Source organism: Thamnophis sirtalis, unplaced genomic scaffold (assembly GCF_051295495.1).
Source record: "Thamnophis sirtalis isolate CommonGarterSnake01/CBP01778 unplaced genomic scaffold, rThaSir2_p1.2 scaffold_7, whole genome shotgun sequence".
Taxonomy (NCBI): Eukaryota; Metazoa; Chordata; class Lepidosauria; order Squamata; family Natricidae; genus Thamnophis; species Thamnophis sirtalis.
The window spans coordinates 60568659-60584383 of record NW_028261387.1 but is presented as its reverse complement, the minus strand read 5'-3'; the positions used below and the strand labels follow the sequence as shown (position 1 = coordinate 60584383).

At 39.5% G+C, this 15725-nt stretch overlaps 1 protein-coding gene across 1 annotated transcript in view; it reads left to right on the top strand.

Annotated features, from left to right (window-relative positions):
* The window catches only part of TSPAN2 (tetraspanin 2), a 65005-nt gene that overhangs the window by 13776 nt on the left and 35504 nt on the right, over positions 1 to 15725 (top strand). The window contains exon 2 of the mRNA XM_087720185.1: positions 14419 to 14521. Coding sequence (XP_087576311.1) covers positions 14419 to 14521 — 103 coding nt within the window. The remainder of the gene's footprint in view (positions 1 to 14418; positions 14522 to 15725) is intronic.

Below are 15725 nucleotides of genomic sequence, written 5' to 3'. Positions count from 1 at the left end.
GAACAACGACTAGCAGATCAAAGGCGATTTATTATACAGAATAAAGTGTTTAGTGAAGTTGAACATGAGGAAATTCAGGCAAATTGCAAAACCCAAAAAACAATATCACAAGCGGAAATAACTGATATTCAAGACACAACTAAAGACACTATAGTAGAACTCCCAGAAGAAGCTCTCGGGGAGGAAATAACATCACCACCACTAGAACCAGTTATCATTGAACCAACTGATGAACTAACTCAAAAACAAAAAGAATTGAAGGATAAGATCATGGAACATTTTCTGCTTAATGAGGAAAGGCAACATTTACCATCACTAAAAACTGTGCGTAAGAAAATTTTGGCCCCTATCATGAAAATGGTTAATGCAGTGTTTTCAACAATTGAACCGGGAACCATCTTGGAAACAAACCAGTTAATGTACAGCGCAGCTGTAATAGTCACTAATGAACTAGGCATTAAAATTAAAGTACCTAGTCACACAACAGAAAAAGCACCAAAGCCAAAGTGGAAAATCCGTTTAGAACAAAAAATCAAAAAATTAAGGGCAGATGCTAGTAACTTAAAGAACATGCATGAGCAACGACTTAAAAACAACAAAATCATAGATCGGCTAATCAGAAGATATAGATTGGATACAAGAAACATCAATGAAGCTGTAGAGATTGTAAAACAGCAGATAACAGCAACAGCTAGAAAAATTGAAAGATATGAGGCACGAATCATCCAATATAAACAAAATCAGCAATTTCGATCAGACCAACGGCGTTTTTATCAAAGTCTTAATGTGAATGGTGACACCAAAAGTGAAAAACCAGAAAAGCAGGCCACAGTTGAATTCTGGAAAGAATTGTGGGAAAATGCAAAGGACTACAACAAGGAAGCAAAGTGGATACATGACTTTGAGAAAAGCATTGGCAACAAACAAATGCAAGTATTAGAAATAACAACTGAGATGATCAAAAATCGAGTTAAAAAGGTAAAGAATTGGACATCACCTGGAAAGGACCAATTACATGGTTTCTGGCTCAAATATCTGACCAGTTTACATGCAATATTGGCCAGGCAACTGAATGAAATTTTACAAAAGGGCCAAATTGATGAATGGTTGACAACTGGAAAAACATACTTGATTCAGAAAGATCCAACTAAAGGAACAACACCTGAAAACTACAGACCAATAACATGCTTGCCAACAACCTTCAAATTACTCACAGGCATTATTGCAGATAACATGATGGATTATTTGGAAACAAACAACATCTTGCCAGTAGAGCAAAAAGGCAACAAAAGAAGGAGCAGGGGCACAAAAGATCAGCTTCTAATTGATAAAATGATATTAGAAAATTGTAAGAACAGAAAAACGAACTTGAACATGGTCTGGATTGATTACAAAAAGGCATTTGACTCACTGCCACATAGTTGGATCATAAAATGCTTAGAAACAACTGGCATTAGCAAAAATATTACATCCTTTACTGAAAAGGCAATGAAACAATGGAGAACTGAGTTGGCAGTAGGGAATGAGAGCTACGGAATGGTTAATATCAAGCGAGGAATTTTCCAGGGTGATTCACTTTCACCTCTTCTCTTCATCATCGCAATGATCCCACTATCAGTAATCTTAAAAAAAATGAAATTAGGCTACCAAACAGCCAAAAAAGCTGAAAAAATTTCGCATTTACTATATATGGATGATTTGAAACTCTATGGAAAGTCAGAAATAGAAATCCAATCATTGTCAAATACAGTCCGAGTATTCAGCACCGATATTTCAATGCAGTTTGGCATGGAAAAATGCGCCACTGTATCCATAAAAAGGGGCAAAATCACTGCATCTGAGGGAGTTGAAATGCCCAATGGCCAACTAATTAAATGCAAAGAAAATGAAGCCTACAAATACTTAGGCATTCTGCAGTTGGATAACATCAAGCATGGAGAAGTAAAAACTATTGTCAGACGAGAGTACACCAACAGAGTTAGGAAAATTTTGAAATCTAAATTGAATGGTGGAAATACAATCAAAGCCATAAATACCTGGGCAATACCAGTTATAAGATACACAGCTGGCATAGTTAACTGGACACAAGCTGATTTGGACCTTTTGGACCGAAAAACCAGGAAACTAATGACAATGCACTACAGTTTACATCCACGTGGTGATACTGATAGACTATATCTGCCCCGAAAATCAGGTGGCAGAGGATTATTACAAGTGAAGCAAACAGTTGAAGAAGAAAAACATGCACTGGCTGATTATTTAAAAGAAAGTCAAGAACATCTATTAATCGAAGTAAAGAACAAAAATCTCCTGAAGGCCCAACAGACGAAACAAGAATACAGAAAAGATGTGATAAAATCAAGAATGGAGAGTTGGCAGAACAAAGCACTGCATGGCCAATTTCTGGAAAAAATAAAAGATAAAGTGGACAGTGAACAAACTTGGTTATGGTTAAAAACAGGTACATTAAAGAAAGAAACAGAGTCACTAATCCTGGCTGCGCAAGAACAAGCTATCCGCACAAATGCCATTAAGGCCAAAATCGAAAAATCCTCTGATGATGCCAAATGCAGACTTTGCAAAGAAGCTGACGAAACTGTTGATCACATACTCAGCTGCTGTAAAAAAATTGCGCAGACTGATTATAAATTGCGGCACAATTCAGTAGCACAAATCCATTGGAATTTGTGCAAAAATTATAATATTAAAACAGCAACAAACTGGTGGGAACATCAGCCTGAAAAAGTCACCGAAAATCAGATGGTCAAGATCTTGTGGGATTTCCGTATACAAACCGACAAAATACTGACGCATAATACACCAGACATCACACTGGTTGAGAAAAATAAGGTCACAATCATAGACATCGCAATACCAGGTGATAGCAGGGTCGCCGAGAAGGAACATGAAAAAATTGCAAGATACCAGGACTTAAAAATCGAAATTCAACGACTATGGCACAAACCAGCAGTGGTAATTCCAGTGGTAATTGGCACACTGGGTGCTATTCCAAAAGCACTGGAATTACATTTAAAACAGTTAAAAATTGACAAAATCACCATCAGTCAAATGCAAAAAGCCGCACTGCTTGGATCTGCACGCATATTAAGAAAATACGTTACGACGTCCTAGGCCCCTGGGTGGGGCCCGACTAGTAACCAATGCCAAATCCGGCGAAACAACTGGCCGCTGTGATACAATTGTACAACAACAACAACAACAATAATAATAATTTCGATCAGACCAACGGCGTTTTTATCAAAGTCTTAATGTAAATGGTGACACCAAAAGTGAAAAACCAGAAAAACAGGCCACAGTTGAATTCTGGAAAGAATTGTGGGAAAATGCAAAGGACTACAACAAGGAAGCAAAGTGGATACATGACTTTGAGAAAAGCATTGGCCACAAACAAATGCAAGTATTAGAAATAACAACTGAGATGGTCAAAAATCGAGTAAAAAAGGTAAAGAATTGGACATCACCTGGAAAGGACCAATTACATGGTTTCTGGCTCAAATATCTGACCAGTTTACATGCAATATTGGCCAGGCAACTGAATGAAATTTTACAAAAGGGCCAAATTGATGAATGGTTGACAACTGGAAAAACATACTTGATTCAGAAAGATGCAACTAAAGGAACAACACCTGAAAACTACAGACCAATAACATGTTTGCCAACAACCTTCAAATTACTCACAGGCATTATTGCAGATAACATGATGGATTATTTGGAAACAAACAACATCTTGCCAGTAGAGCAAAAAGGCAACAAAAGAAGGAGCAGGGGCACAAAAGATCAGCTTCTAATTGATAAAATGATATTAGAAAATTGTAAGAACAGAAAAACGAACTTGAATATGGTCTGGATTGATTACAAAAAGGCATTTGACTCACTGCCACATAGTTGGATCATAAAATGCTTAGAAACAACTGGCATTAACAAAAATATTACATCCTTTAATGAAAAGGCGATGAAACAATGGAGAACTGAGTTGGCAGTAGGGAATGAGATCTACGGAATGATTAATATCAAGTGAGGAATTTTCCAGGGTGATTCACTTTCACCTCTTCTCTTCATCATCGCAATGATCCCACTATCAGTAATCTTAAAAAAAATGAAATTAGGCTACCAAACAGCCAAAGAAGCTGAAAAAATTTCACATTTACTATATATGGATGATTTGAAACTCTATGGAAAGTCAGAAATAGAAATCCAATCATTGACAAACACTGTCCGAGTATTCAGCACCGATATTTCAATGCAGTTTGGCATGGAAAAATGAGCCACTGTATCCATAAAAAGGGGCAAAATCACTGCATGTGAGGGAATTGAAATGCCCAATGGCCAACTAATTAAATGCAATGAAAATGAAGCCTACAAATACTTAGGCATTCTGCAGTTGGATAACATCAAGCATGGAGAAGTAAAAACTATTGTCAGGCGAGAGTACACCAACAGAGTTAGGAAAATTTTAAAATCTAAATTGAATGGTGGAAATACAATCAAGGCCATAAATACCTGGGCAATACCAGTTATAAGATACACAGCTGGTATAGTTAACTGGACACAAGCTGATTTGGACCTTTTGGACCGAAAAACCAGGAAACTAATGACAATGCACTACAGTTTACATCCACGTGGTGATACTGATAGACTATATCTGCCCCAAAAATCAGGTGGCAGAGGATTATTACAAGTGAAACAAACAGTTGAAGAAGAAAAACATGCACTGGCTGATTATTTAAAAGAAAGTCAAGAACATCTATTAATCGAAGTAAAGAACAAAAATCTACTGAAGGCCCAACAGACAAAACAAGAATACAGAAAAGATGTGATAAAATCAAGAATGGAGAGTTGGCAGAACAAAGCACTGCATGGCCAATTTCTGGAAAAAATAAAAGATAAAGTGGACAGTGAACAAACTTGGTTATGGTTAACAACAGGTACATTAAAGAAAGAAACAGAGTCACTAATCCTGGCTGCGCAAGAACAAGCTATCCGCACAAATGCCATTAAGGCCAAAATCGAAAAATCCTCTGATGATGCCAAATGCAGACTTTGCAAAGAAGCTGATGAAACTGTTGATCACATACTCAGCTACTGTAAAAAAATCACACAAACTGATTATAAATTGCGGCACAATTCAGTAGCGCAAATGATCCATTGGAATTTGTGCAAAATTTTTAATATTAAAACAGCAACAAACTGGTGGGAACATCAGCCTGAAAAAGTCACCGAAAATCAGATGGTCAAGATCTTGTGGGATTTCCATATACAAACGGACAAAATACTGGCGCATAATACACCAGACATCACACTAGTTGAGAAAAATAAGGTTACAATCATAGATATTGCAATACCAGGTGATAGCAGGGTCGCCGAGAAGGAACATGAAAAAATCGCAAAATACCAGGACTTAAAAATCGAAATTCAACGACTATGGCACAAACCAGCAGTGGTAATTCCAGTGGTAATTGGCACACTGGGTGCTATCCCAAAAGCACTGGAATTACATTTAAAACAGTTAAAAATTGACAAAATCACCATCAGTCAAATGCAAAAAGCCGCACTGCTTGGATTTGCACGCATATTACGAAAATACGTTACGACGTCCTAGGCCCCTGGGTGAGGCCCGACTAGTAACCAATGCCAAATCCGGCGAAACAACTGGCCGCTGTGATACAATTGTATAATAATATATCAAGGGAGTTAGAGGTAGTTCTCAATTTAATGATCACAATTGAGACCAGTGAGTTGCACCTACATTTATAAATTTCTTTGCCATTGTTGTTAAGCAAATAACTGCAGTTGTTAAGTGAATCATGCAGTCATTAAGGGAGTCTGGGTTCCCCCATTTACTTTGCTTGTTGGAAGTCACTTGGGAAGATTGCAAGTGGACATCACATGACCCTGGGATGCTGCAACAGTTGTGTCACTTTTTTCAGTGTAATTGTAACTTCAATTGATCAAATGGTTGTAAGATGTGGACTTCCTATACTAAGCAAACAGAGGTATAGTTTGCTTTTCTCTCTAAAAAGATATTCTTAAATACTGTATAGTATATAGAGCTTATCTGTTTGTTTAATCAGTGACATCATCAAAATAAATTCCATCCAATGCCATGGACCAGGTTGCATGTCTATTGGATATGAAGCACTACTCAGTGCCATCAAGAACAGCTGGTTGCCAGCCCTAAAGTTAATGAGTAAGCTAACTCTCCCCTGGAGCACATTGACCTCTCATACCATTAGGGCTTAACTGTATTGAAAACCTTTATGTTTAAGCAAACCCCTAATTTGTGCACTTTTATAATAAAGCAAGCTCTAATGAAATCTTAATTTTTGTGGAATTTTTTTAATCAGTGTCTGAAATGCATGAAAAATAAAGCTACAGGCTTAATTCATTTATTTATTTTTGACCAGGTCTAACCATAATTAATGCCATTAAAGCTGCTCTATAATCAATGATTAACATAACTCTCCTCTTGAATATCTCATCTATGGATAATCTTCTAATTGTGCTTTTTTGAAATAACTAAATCCCCAATAGTTATATTTTGTAATCTTATATTTTAAGTTTTAAAATCAATGCCTGAAAAATGGAAGGAAAGATCAGTGAAATCTACTCTTTTCTGAAAGTTAAAGATAAATGTTTTTACAAAGTCTAACTAGAAACATGGGGACACACATCGCTTTAAACACAGGGGAGAGTGGAAGCTACAGATAGCCTTTTTTTCCTTTTCTGGAACCTAAAGACATACACCTATAATTAGATAAAGATAAAGGTTCCCCTCACACATATGTGCTAGTCGTTCCCAATTCTAGGGGTGGTGCTCATCTCCATTTCAAAGCCAAAGAGCCAGCGCTGTCCGAAGACGTCTCCGTGGTCATGTGGCTGGCATGACTAAATGCCGAAGGCACACGGAACGCTGTTATCTTCCCACCAAAGGTGGTCCCTATTTTTCTACTTGCATTTTTTTTTTACATGCTTTCAAACTGCTAGGTTGGCAGAAGCTGGGACAAGTAACAGGAGCTCACTCCGGTACGCGGCACTAGGGATTCAAATCGCTGAACTGCCAACCTTTCTGATCAACAAGCTCAGCGTCTTGATCTTTTCTGAAATAAAATTAAAGATAGTAAGTTTTCAACTTCTGCTTACCTGCAAGTCTGCAGCTGAGCAGAGAGACACCATCCCCATGATTTCAGGCCTGCAAAGGAGATTTATTACATGTCCACACTTGCCTAGAGTAATTGCTCTGGACATTTAACCACCACCCCTTAGCGCTCACTCAAAGTACTCTACACTGGGTTTGCAGAAAAGTCTACCAGAAAAGAGAGTTTAGCCCCTGCTGATTCTTCCGTTTCTCCAGCAATATAATAATACAACTGCCATAAGGAATGTTTATTTTTTGTTTGATTTGTGATGATGTAATGGAATCTTTCAGTATTGGCAAATTTCTCTTCCAGTCATATTATGTTTAATAGGTTAATTGTGCAGAATTAACAAAGAGGCAGGAAGGACAAATTGTTCTAAATAAGAAGTAGTGATTAAACATCCAGAAAATAATATTGCCAAATGGTGGGCTTTTTTTAAAGTTCCAAATGGATGAATATGTATACATATAATGTAAGGCATTTGCAGGACCAGACTTCTCAAGTGTACCCCATTAGTGTGTGTGAAGGGAAACACAGTGGTTAGAATATTTGCTCGGCTCCGGGCGGACCTGGACTCCAATTCTGCAGTAAGGGATGATCTGGTAAGTCATCGCTGAATTGAGTTTCAAGCTGTTACCCCTGAGGATGTGGACAAGGCCATGAGAGCTGTAGGTGCCTCCACATGTGTGCTGGACCCGTGCCCCTCCTGGCTGATTGTAAACAGCAGGGAGGTGACACGAGGCTGGATCCAGGCGGTTGTTACCACCTCTCTTCGGGAGGGGATCTTTCCCCCCGCTTTAAAGGCGGCGGTGGTGAGACCCCTCCTGAAGAAACCATCCTTGGATCCAGCTGTTTTAAATAACTATCGTCCAGTCTCCAACCTCCCCTTTGTGGGGAAGGTTGTTGAGAAGGTGGTGGCCTTTCAGCTCCAGCGGTCCTTGGAGGAAGCCAGTTATCTCGATCCATTCCAGTCTGGCTTCAGACCTGGCTGCAGCACAGAAACCGCTTTGGTCGCGTTGACCGATGATCTCTGGAGAGTCTTGACCTCTCGGCGGCTTTCGATACCATCGACCATGGTATCCTTCTGCGACGACTGCGGGAGGTGGGGGTGGGAGGCGGTGTTTTACAGTGGTTCTCCTCTTACCTCTTGGACAGGTCGCAGTCGGTGTTAGTTGGGGAGCAGAGATCGACCCCTAGGCCCCTAACGTGTGGGGTGCCCCAGGGTTCGGTCCTGTCCCCCCTTCTTTTCAACATCTACATGAAACCGCTGGGTGAGATCATTCGACGGCACGGGATAAAGTACCATCAATATGCGGACGATACTCAGTTGTATCTGTCCACCCCGTGCCAACTCAACGAAGCGATGGATGTGATGAGCCAGGGGCTGGATGCTGTTAAAGACTGGATGGGGGTCAACAAGCTTGTGCTCAATCCAGAAAAGACCGAGTGGCTGCTGTGTTTCCCTCCCATGAATTGGCCAAGTACTCCATCTCTCAGGCTGGGGGGTCAAATTATACGCCCCTCAGACAGGGTTCGCAACTTGGGAGTCCTCCTGGACCCACAGCTGACCTTCGAACATCATTTGTCAGCTGTGACCAGGGGGGCATTTGCCCAGGTTCGCCTGGTACACCAGTTGTGTCCCTACCTGAACCGGGAGGCCCTCACAACAGTCACTCGTGCCCTTGTGACCTCTAGGCTGGAATATTGCAATGTGCTCTACATGGGGCTGCCCTTGAAAAGCATTTGGCGACTCCAGCTAGTCCAGAATGTGGCCGCGCGAGCGATTGTGGGTGCACCTCGGTTCACCCACGTAACACCTATCCTCCGCGAGCTGTACTGCCTACCTGTTGATCTCTGGGTGCGCTTCAAGGTGCTACTTATCACCTATAAAGCCCTTCATGGTAGTGGGCCTGGGTACTTGAGAGACCGCCTACTGCCAATTACCTCCACTAGACCGATTCGATCGCATCGATTAGGCCTCCTCCGAATCCCATCTTCTAGCCAGTGCAAACTGGCAACTACCCGGAGGAGAGCCTCTCGGTGGCTGCTCCGTCCCTTTGGAACGAACTCCCCGTAGAAATTCGGACCCTCACCACCCTCCAGTCCTTCCGTGCCACTGTAAAGACCTGGCTGTCCCGGCTGGCCTGGGGTTGAGATTGTAGCCCCACTCGAATTGTGCGATTGTTGTGTTTTCTTTTTTAACATGCTGTATTGTCTATTGTTTGTCTTTCCCCCCTCCCTTTTTGAATTGTGAGCCGCCCTGAGTCCCCTTAGGGAAAAGGGCGGCATACAAATAAAGGCAAAACAAAAAAAACAAAACAAAACAATATTTGGCTAAGGTTGAAAATACAAATTTTAATAATACATCCATTCCTAAATCATCTGAATTCTCATGAATAAACCAATAGCTTACTTTTAAAAGCTTTTTGTGAGGACAAAATATGAGGGGAGAAAATTGTTGCATGCTGCATTGGGCAACTTGAAGAAAAGACATTACACACAAAGTTAGTTGCAGTTGGTGTGCAGGATGTGGGGAGTTGTAGAATGAGAATGAAGAGATTGTGCCTGAAACTTTAAGAGAAAATAGAGCTTTGGATGGATGATTTGGCCAGTTTAAAAAGAAAGAAAAAGATATAGAATGTTTACCACAAGTAGGAATAATGGGACCGTGTGTGGGAAATTATGTCTTTTCTATTAATCTCACTATTTAAATCTCTCAATGTAAGAGAATATTGTAGCTCAGGATTGAACTGTGAGATCCTTGGTGCTCTCTGATCTTACTTGTTTTCTTGCAAAGTTTTCATTACCAAATTAGGTAACATCGGTGCTAGAAGGGGTTTGCTCTCATTTTATATACTAGTGGCTTGCCCTGTAAGTAGTTAATTTCCATTTTACTGTATTAATGAGAAGATTGAAGGAAAAATCTGCTTTTGGTTCTTGGTAATGAAATATTTGTATTAAAAGAAAGAGAATCTTTATATCTCAGATATTAAGACAGTGCTTTTCACTCTTTGAAACTTTAAGATAGGTGGACTTTAACTCCTAGAATTCCACAGTCAGTGCTGGCTGGAGTACATACATTTTAAAATTGCCAAGGTTGAAAAACACTGTCTTAAGTGAAGAGGTTTGATAGTCTGCTCCACTTTAAATGGACCACATATTTGCCTCAATGGGGGTCCTGTGAGAATTGTGGTGATTGGAATCATTAAATGAATAAACATCTTATTTTCCTGGGAAATCTGAGATCTCTTTCAGTGTAGTACTTGGCAAAGGTTGATTTTGTAACAGGCATATTTTCAGCAACTTGCTTGCAGTTTCCGTGACAAGGATTCCTTTAGATAAAATTTATTATCAAAACTTCCCTGGGGCCAGACAAAATAACTTGCACAGTAGGGAAGCTCTGGTTACCTTTAGAGTTTAGTAGGGTAGCAGAGTGTGAAAGAACCATAGTGTAGAAATAGTTAGAAATAGTATGGTCATAATCATAGAAATAGAACCATAGAAATAGTAGTCATAATCCATTTAGACAAGTTTGCTGCTTGTACAACTGGGGAATGTTTGGGGTTCTGTTCCTATAAGCAAAATAAACATATTAAGTTGCAGTTGAGGGAATTGGTGTTTTTTTTTTTTACTGTGTTCAGGGAATTAGTAATCATATCACTGGGGGAAAATAGAAGTATCTTTTGAAGGCATTAGAAAAGCTTAACTCTCCAAGCAGGTTTCTGCCTGGATAAGCCAACAAGACTATTTTGGATCCAAACATGTATTGTTCCATTAGAATTGTGTCATTTTGACAGTCTTCTTTATAGGCAGTAACACATATTTTTATTTTTGGAACATAATCTATTGATTCTCAAAGAATAGCAACCATTCATACAATATATTTGACACAGTTAAAGTGTTCTGGTATGTTTGGGAAAAATGAGGCTCCTACACTTCAAGTGGACAGGAAGAAGATCATAATTTATTGGTTAATTTGGATCAATAATGATTTCTGATGCCTAATCAAATACTTTAAGACAAAAACTATAAAGATGTAAGACCTATAAATCCCAGTGCTGGAATAATAAAAATCCTTAGGGAAAAACAGGAATGGTTTTCATATGCAAAAGAGGTGCAGAATCATACGGTTGGAAGAAACCTTTGAGGTCTTCTAGTCCAATTCTCCCCTCCTGGGTCAAGGCAGGGATCTTTATAAATGATTGTCCAGTATATCCTTTGAAGCCTCCAGTGATGGTGCAGTTACAGATCTAGGAAACAAGCTTTTCCATTGATTAAGTGTTCTTGCTATCAGGAAATTTTTCCTTAGTTCTAGGTTGAGTCTCTCTTTAACGAGCTTCCACCCATTGCTTCTTGTCCTGCTCTCAGTTACTTTGGAGAATAAGTACGGAGTTCATAAGTTTGGAGAATATTAGGAATAAATAATTATTCATAAATTCATTTATGAATTGTTTATGAATAATATAACAGAAGCCATTATTTTTAATCATGTATTTATGTATGACAGTGCTTGTTTTTAAAGCTATGAAAAGGTTAATGTATACATCTCAGATCAAAACAAGCAACTACATGGTATAATAATGGTACAAAAATCAACTCCAAACCACCTTAAAAAAACCTAAAAGGCCCAATAGCCCAAGAAGGAAAAACAGGACTCATCTACAACACATTGTTGTAAGGACTATGACAGCTACTGTGTAGGATAGACTTATAGAAGATTAACAGAGCAAATCCATGAATACTAATTAGCAATCAGAAGACATAATGAAAACTCCTTAATTTCACAGCTCATGGACAGACTTAATCATAGTTTCAATTGATAAACTGAGCATCTTAGACCAAGTTAAATCCTAAACCATTAGAGAATTTCTGGAAGCTTCGAACTGGGACAAATTAGCCATCAACAGGCACATAGACATAAAAAACATACAGTATATACAACATTTTTTAAAAGTTAAAAAAATATAAAGACCAGAACATTTCCTCAACAGCTATCAACACCCAAATAAACAGGGATTAATGCCAGGATTAACACCAGACAAACAATGAAGCAGGGAACAATGGGCCCATCAAGGATACCAAGGAGAAAACAATACCTTCAACAATGCTGACAGGGCAAGCCACTGTATATAAACAAAGGGGCAAGCCCAATTCCCTTCTAGCACTGAAGATATTACCTAGTTGAGTAGTGAAACTCAACTTTCCTGTCTGGTATGTCTACTGGTAGATCTGGGAAAAAGGAAATTATTGTTTTTCCATTCTTCTGATCATTTGGGCGAAAATGGGAGGGAGTATGAACTACATTTTCACTACAATCAATGAACCTGCAAGAAAAGAATAGTCAGTCTTTTGATATCCAACTTACACTTTTTTAATGTACATCCTTTCATCACTCTGCAACTTGTATCAGATTGCACAAGCTGTATCAAGTTGTTCACTTTTCACCAACTTCTACAATAAGTTTAAAGTGAAGTGAGGAGGAAAAAAGAAGCTCACCAATTGAGATTTACCCGAGAGAGGTCACACAATTAAATGAGCCTGGGGGATAACAACTGGACATAAGAGGTTTCCTAAGAGCCGAGGTGGCACAGTGGTTAAATGCAGCACTGCAGGCTACTTCAGCTGACTGCAGTTCAGCTGTTCAAATCTCACCGGCTCAGGGTTGACTCAGCCTTCCATCCTTCCGAGGTGGGTAAAATGAGGACCCGGATTGTTGTTGGGGGTGATATGCTGACTCTGTAAACCGCTTAGAGAGGGCTGAAAGCCCTATGAAATGGTATATAAGTCTAACTGCTATTGCTATTGCTATTGCTATTGCTATCACAACACAAGGCAGTCAACTGGATGGTACCATTTGCCTACAATGAAATGAAATGGAGATGGTGAGCCAGATTGCATTGCTGGTGCTGGCAGAAAAGTCAGAAAACACTACTTTTGATGCATAGATGGAAAAATCTGTTCATCTTCTGGTAAGCTCTGGGGGATGACATCATGTGTTCCTGGCCTCAGGACAAAGCTAGTGATCTTATATCTGTACCAATCCAGTAAAAATAAAAGGATATACTCCAAGCTCGATGTAGGCCCATACCTACCTCAGTGGGTGATGCCATCCTTTCTCAAAGGGGTGACACATAACTCTACTGCAATGTAAAGAAGTACAGATTTGTGAGGTTAGTGTCACTCAGCTGCAGCTGGGATTCCAACAGCAGCACAAAGTGGTGTGTTGTTTGGCTTTGCAAAATCACAAGCCATTGTTTCTTGTTCAGTCACCCTGTGCCATGAGAGCAAATAGGATTGCCTTCTCTTTCTCATGCCTTCTCCCTTCCCCCATTTCATTTGATTGGAAGAGGCATATTCTCTGTCTGAAGTTCTTAAAATAATCAAAGGATTGCCTGGACTTTCCTAGCAAAATGAAAAAGCAAGGCTAGCCATATTGACAATGAGAAAGAAGTATCCATAAAGTGTCACGTTCCGGCATTCACATTGCATACAAACAGAGATTCAGTTTGTTTACTGAAAAACTTTTATCTCTATTAAGAAACTACGTGATAACCAACACTAAATGACAATGATACAAAGGTAATCAAATCCAAGTCAGTTCTAACCAAGTTAACACCATCACCCATATATATACCATTACCCCATCCAGCTCCACCCATAACTCCACCCAGATGACACCTACCACCATTACCAATCACCATGACCCACACTCTCAGCCACACCCCCACCAGTGTCATCATAGCCTCTTTCCTGGTTAACCGCATCCGAACAAAAGAGTTACATCAGAGTAGGCAGTTGCACCCAAGTAGAAGAGTTACATCCGAGTAGGCAGTTGCACCCTAGTAGAAGAGCCACATGCAGCTACAGGCTCAATGAACATCAGAGAGGCAACCTCAACGTGGCAGCGTTAGTGGCGTGTAAGCATGGGTGAGTGGGCATGGTGATGGACAGGTTCCCCCTGGATGACAGCCTGAGGGCTGACATGCCGCCCCCCCTACCAGTGGAGAGGATTCTGGAAGACAAAAAACGCTATTAGCAGTATCCTCTATAGGTTTATCAGGGTATCGACGATGGAACCGAGCACAAAAACATGATCTTGGCCTGTGAATGGCATTCACCATCTGTGTACTGTAGGAAGAAGATGAGGCTCTGGAATAATGGTTGTGGGAGTCTTCAGGAAAAACAAGTTTGCTGTTTGCAGATTTTTCTGTGCTTGCCACCCATCTTCCTTCAGCACTTAACCTTTCCTTTGCTTTTCCAGTTGGCAGGTTCAGCTGTTATCGCATTTGGGCTATGGCTGCGGTTTGGAAATGTTATAAGAGATTTAGCAACGGATGAGGCCTCCCCAGAATATTTTTATATGGGTAAGTTCCATAACAAGTATTACTGTGTAAATATATTTTTTCTTCAGTAGCAACAACAATAATCAAGCTGGACAAGAAAGCTTTTGCTTCCTGAACACTTTGGGGGTATATTTTATAGATTTTGGCTATTAATCATGACACTTTTGTCCGGAGTTTAAAATTTCGATCATATTCTTATCTTCCCTGATTTTCTCAGAACTTTCATAGGACTTAGTTTCTAGTCTTTTGATTATTCTCATTACTCTTTCTCTGAATGTATCTAAATGTGGTGTCCAGAACTGGACACTCTGCTGGAGAGCAACTCTGACCAATGCAGAATAAAGTGAAACTAGGGTTTCAAAACAATGCATCTTGAAATAATGAACAATGGTAATATCAAGGCTGTTAATGAACGCTAGAATCTAGACATTTAAGTATCATTCACTTGATGCGAAATCTTGCAAAACTGTATAATATTGTTTAAATGTTTACTTTTTTAATCCAATCTTGAACTGAAGAAAATGTATGTGTAAGCCAGCTGTCTTAACAAGAAGAATTGCCCAGTGAGCCCTGGATAGACTGATATAAGGGAGGAGGTAAAATACGCTAAAGCATCTATGACAAAGCCTTTCTTTCTCTTGCTTAAGTCTAAACACTGTTGAGAGAGCTTAAGTGTTTTTTACGGAGTGAAGTCCTGGCTCATAGCCCAGCCTTTCAGGGATAAAGATCATCAGATGTGACGCATTACACAAACCAAAATATCCAATAATTGGCACCTCTCTATAACAAATGCCCTCAGCGCCAGTTTCTCAACATAGTTTGATTTCTAGGCAGATATTGAACTGAATTGTTTTAGAATACCTTGTAGTCTTACAGTAGTGTAAGATATGCTTCGTTTAATTGGGGGAGGGGGGGGTTTACCCGGTTAATGAATTCTATGTCTAATAAATAAATCAAATAAATCTCCCTCCACCTTGAGTTATCTGAGCCTGAAATTACAGTCCCATACATATATGCTAGAGATCAAGCTTCATTGAACTCAGTGGGACTTAAATAACTATATAAAAGCTTGCATTGTTAATATGCATCACTTTAAGCTTCTGTATATTTCTAAATGTGAGGGTAAATCTTCTGGCAGGGAGAAATATATAAAGTCCCAATTCCTAGTTAAAATATATTAACAGTTGCTAGCATTCAGCAACCCTTTTTTGTCCTGTATTTTACC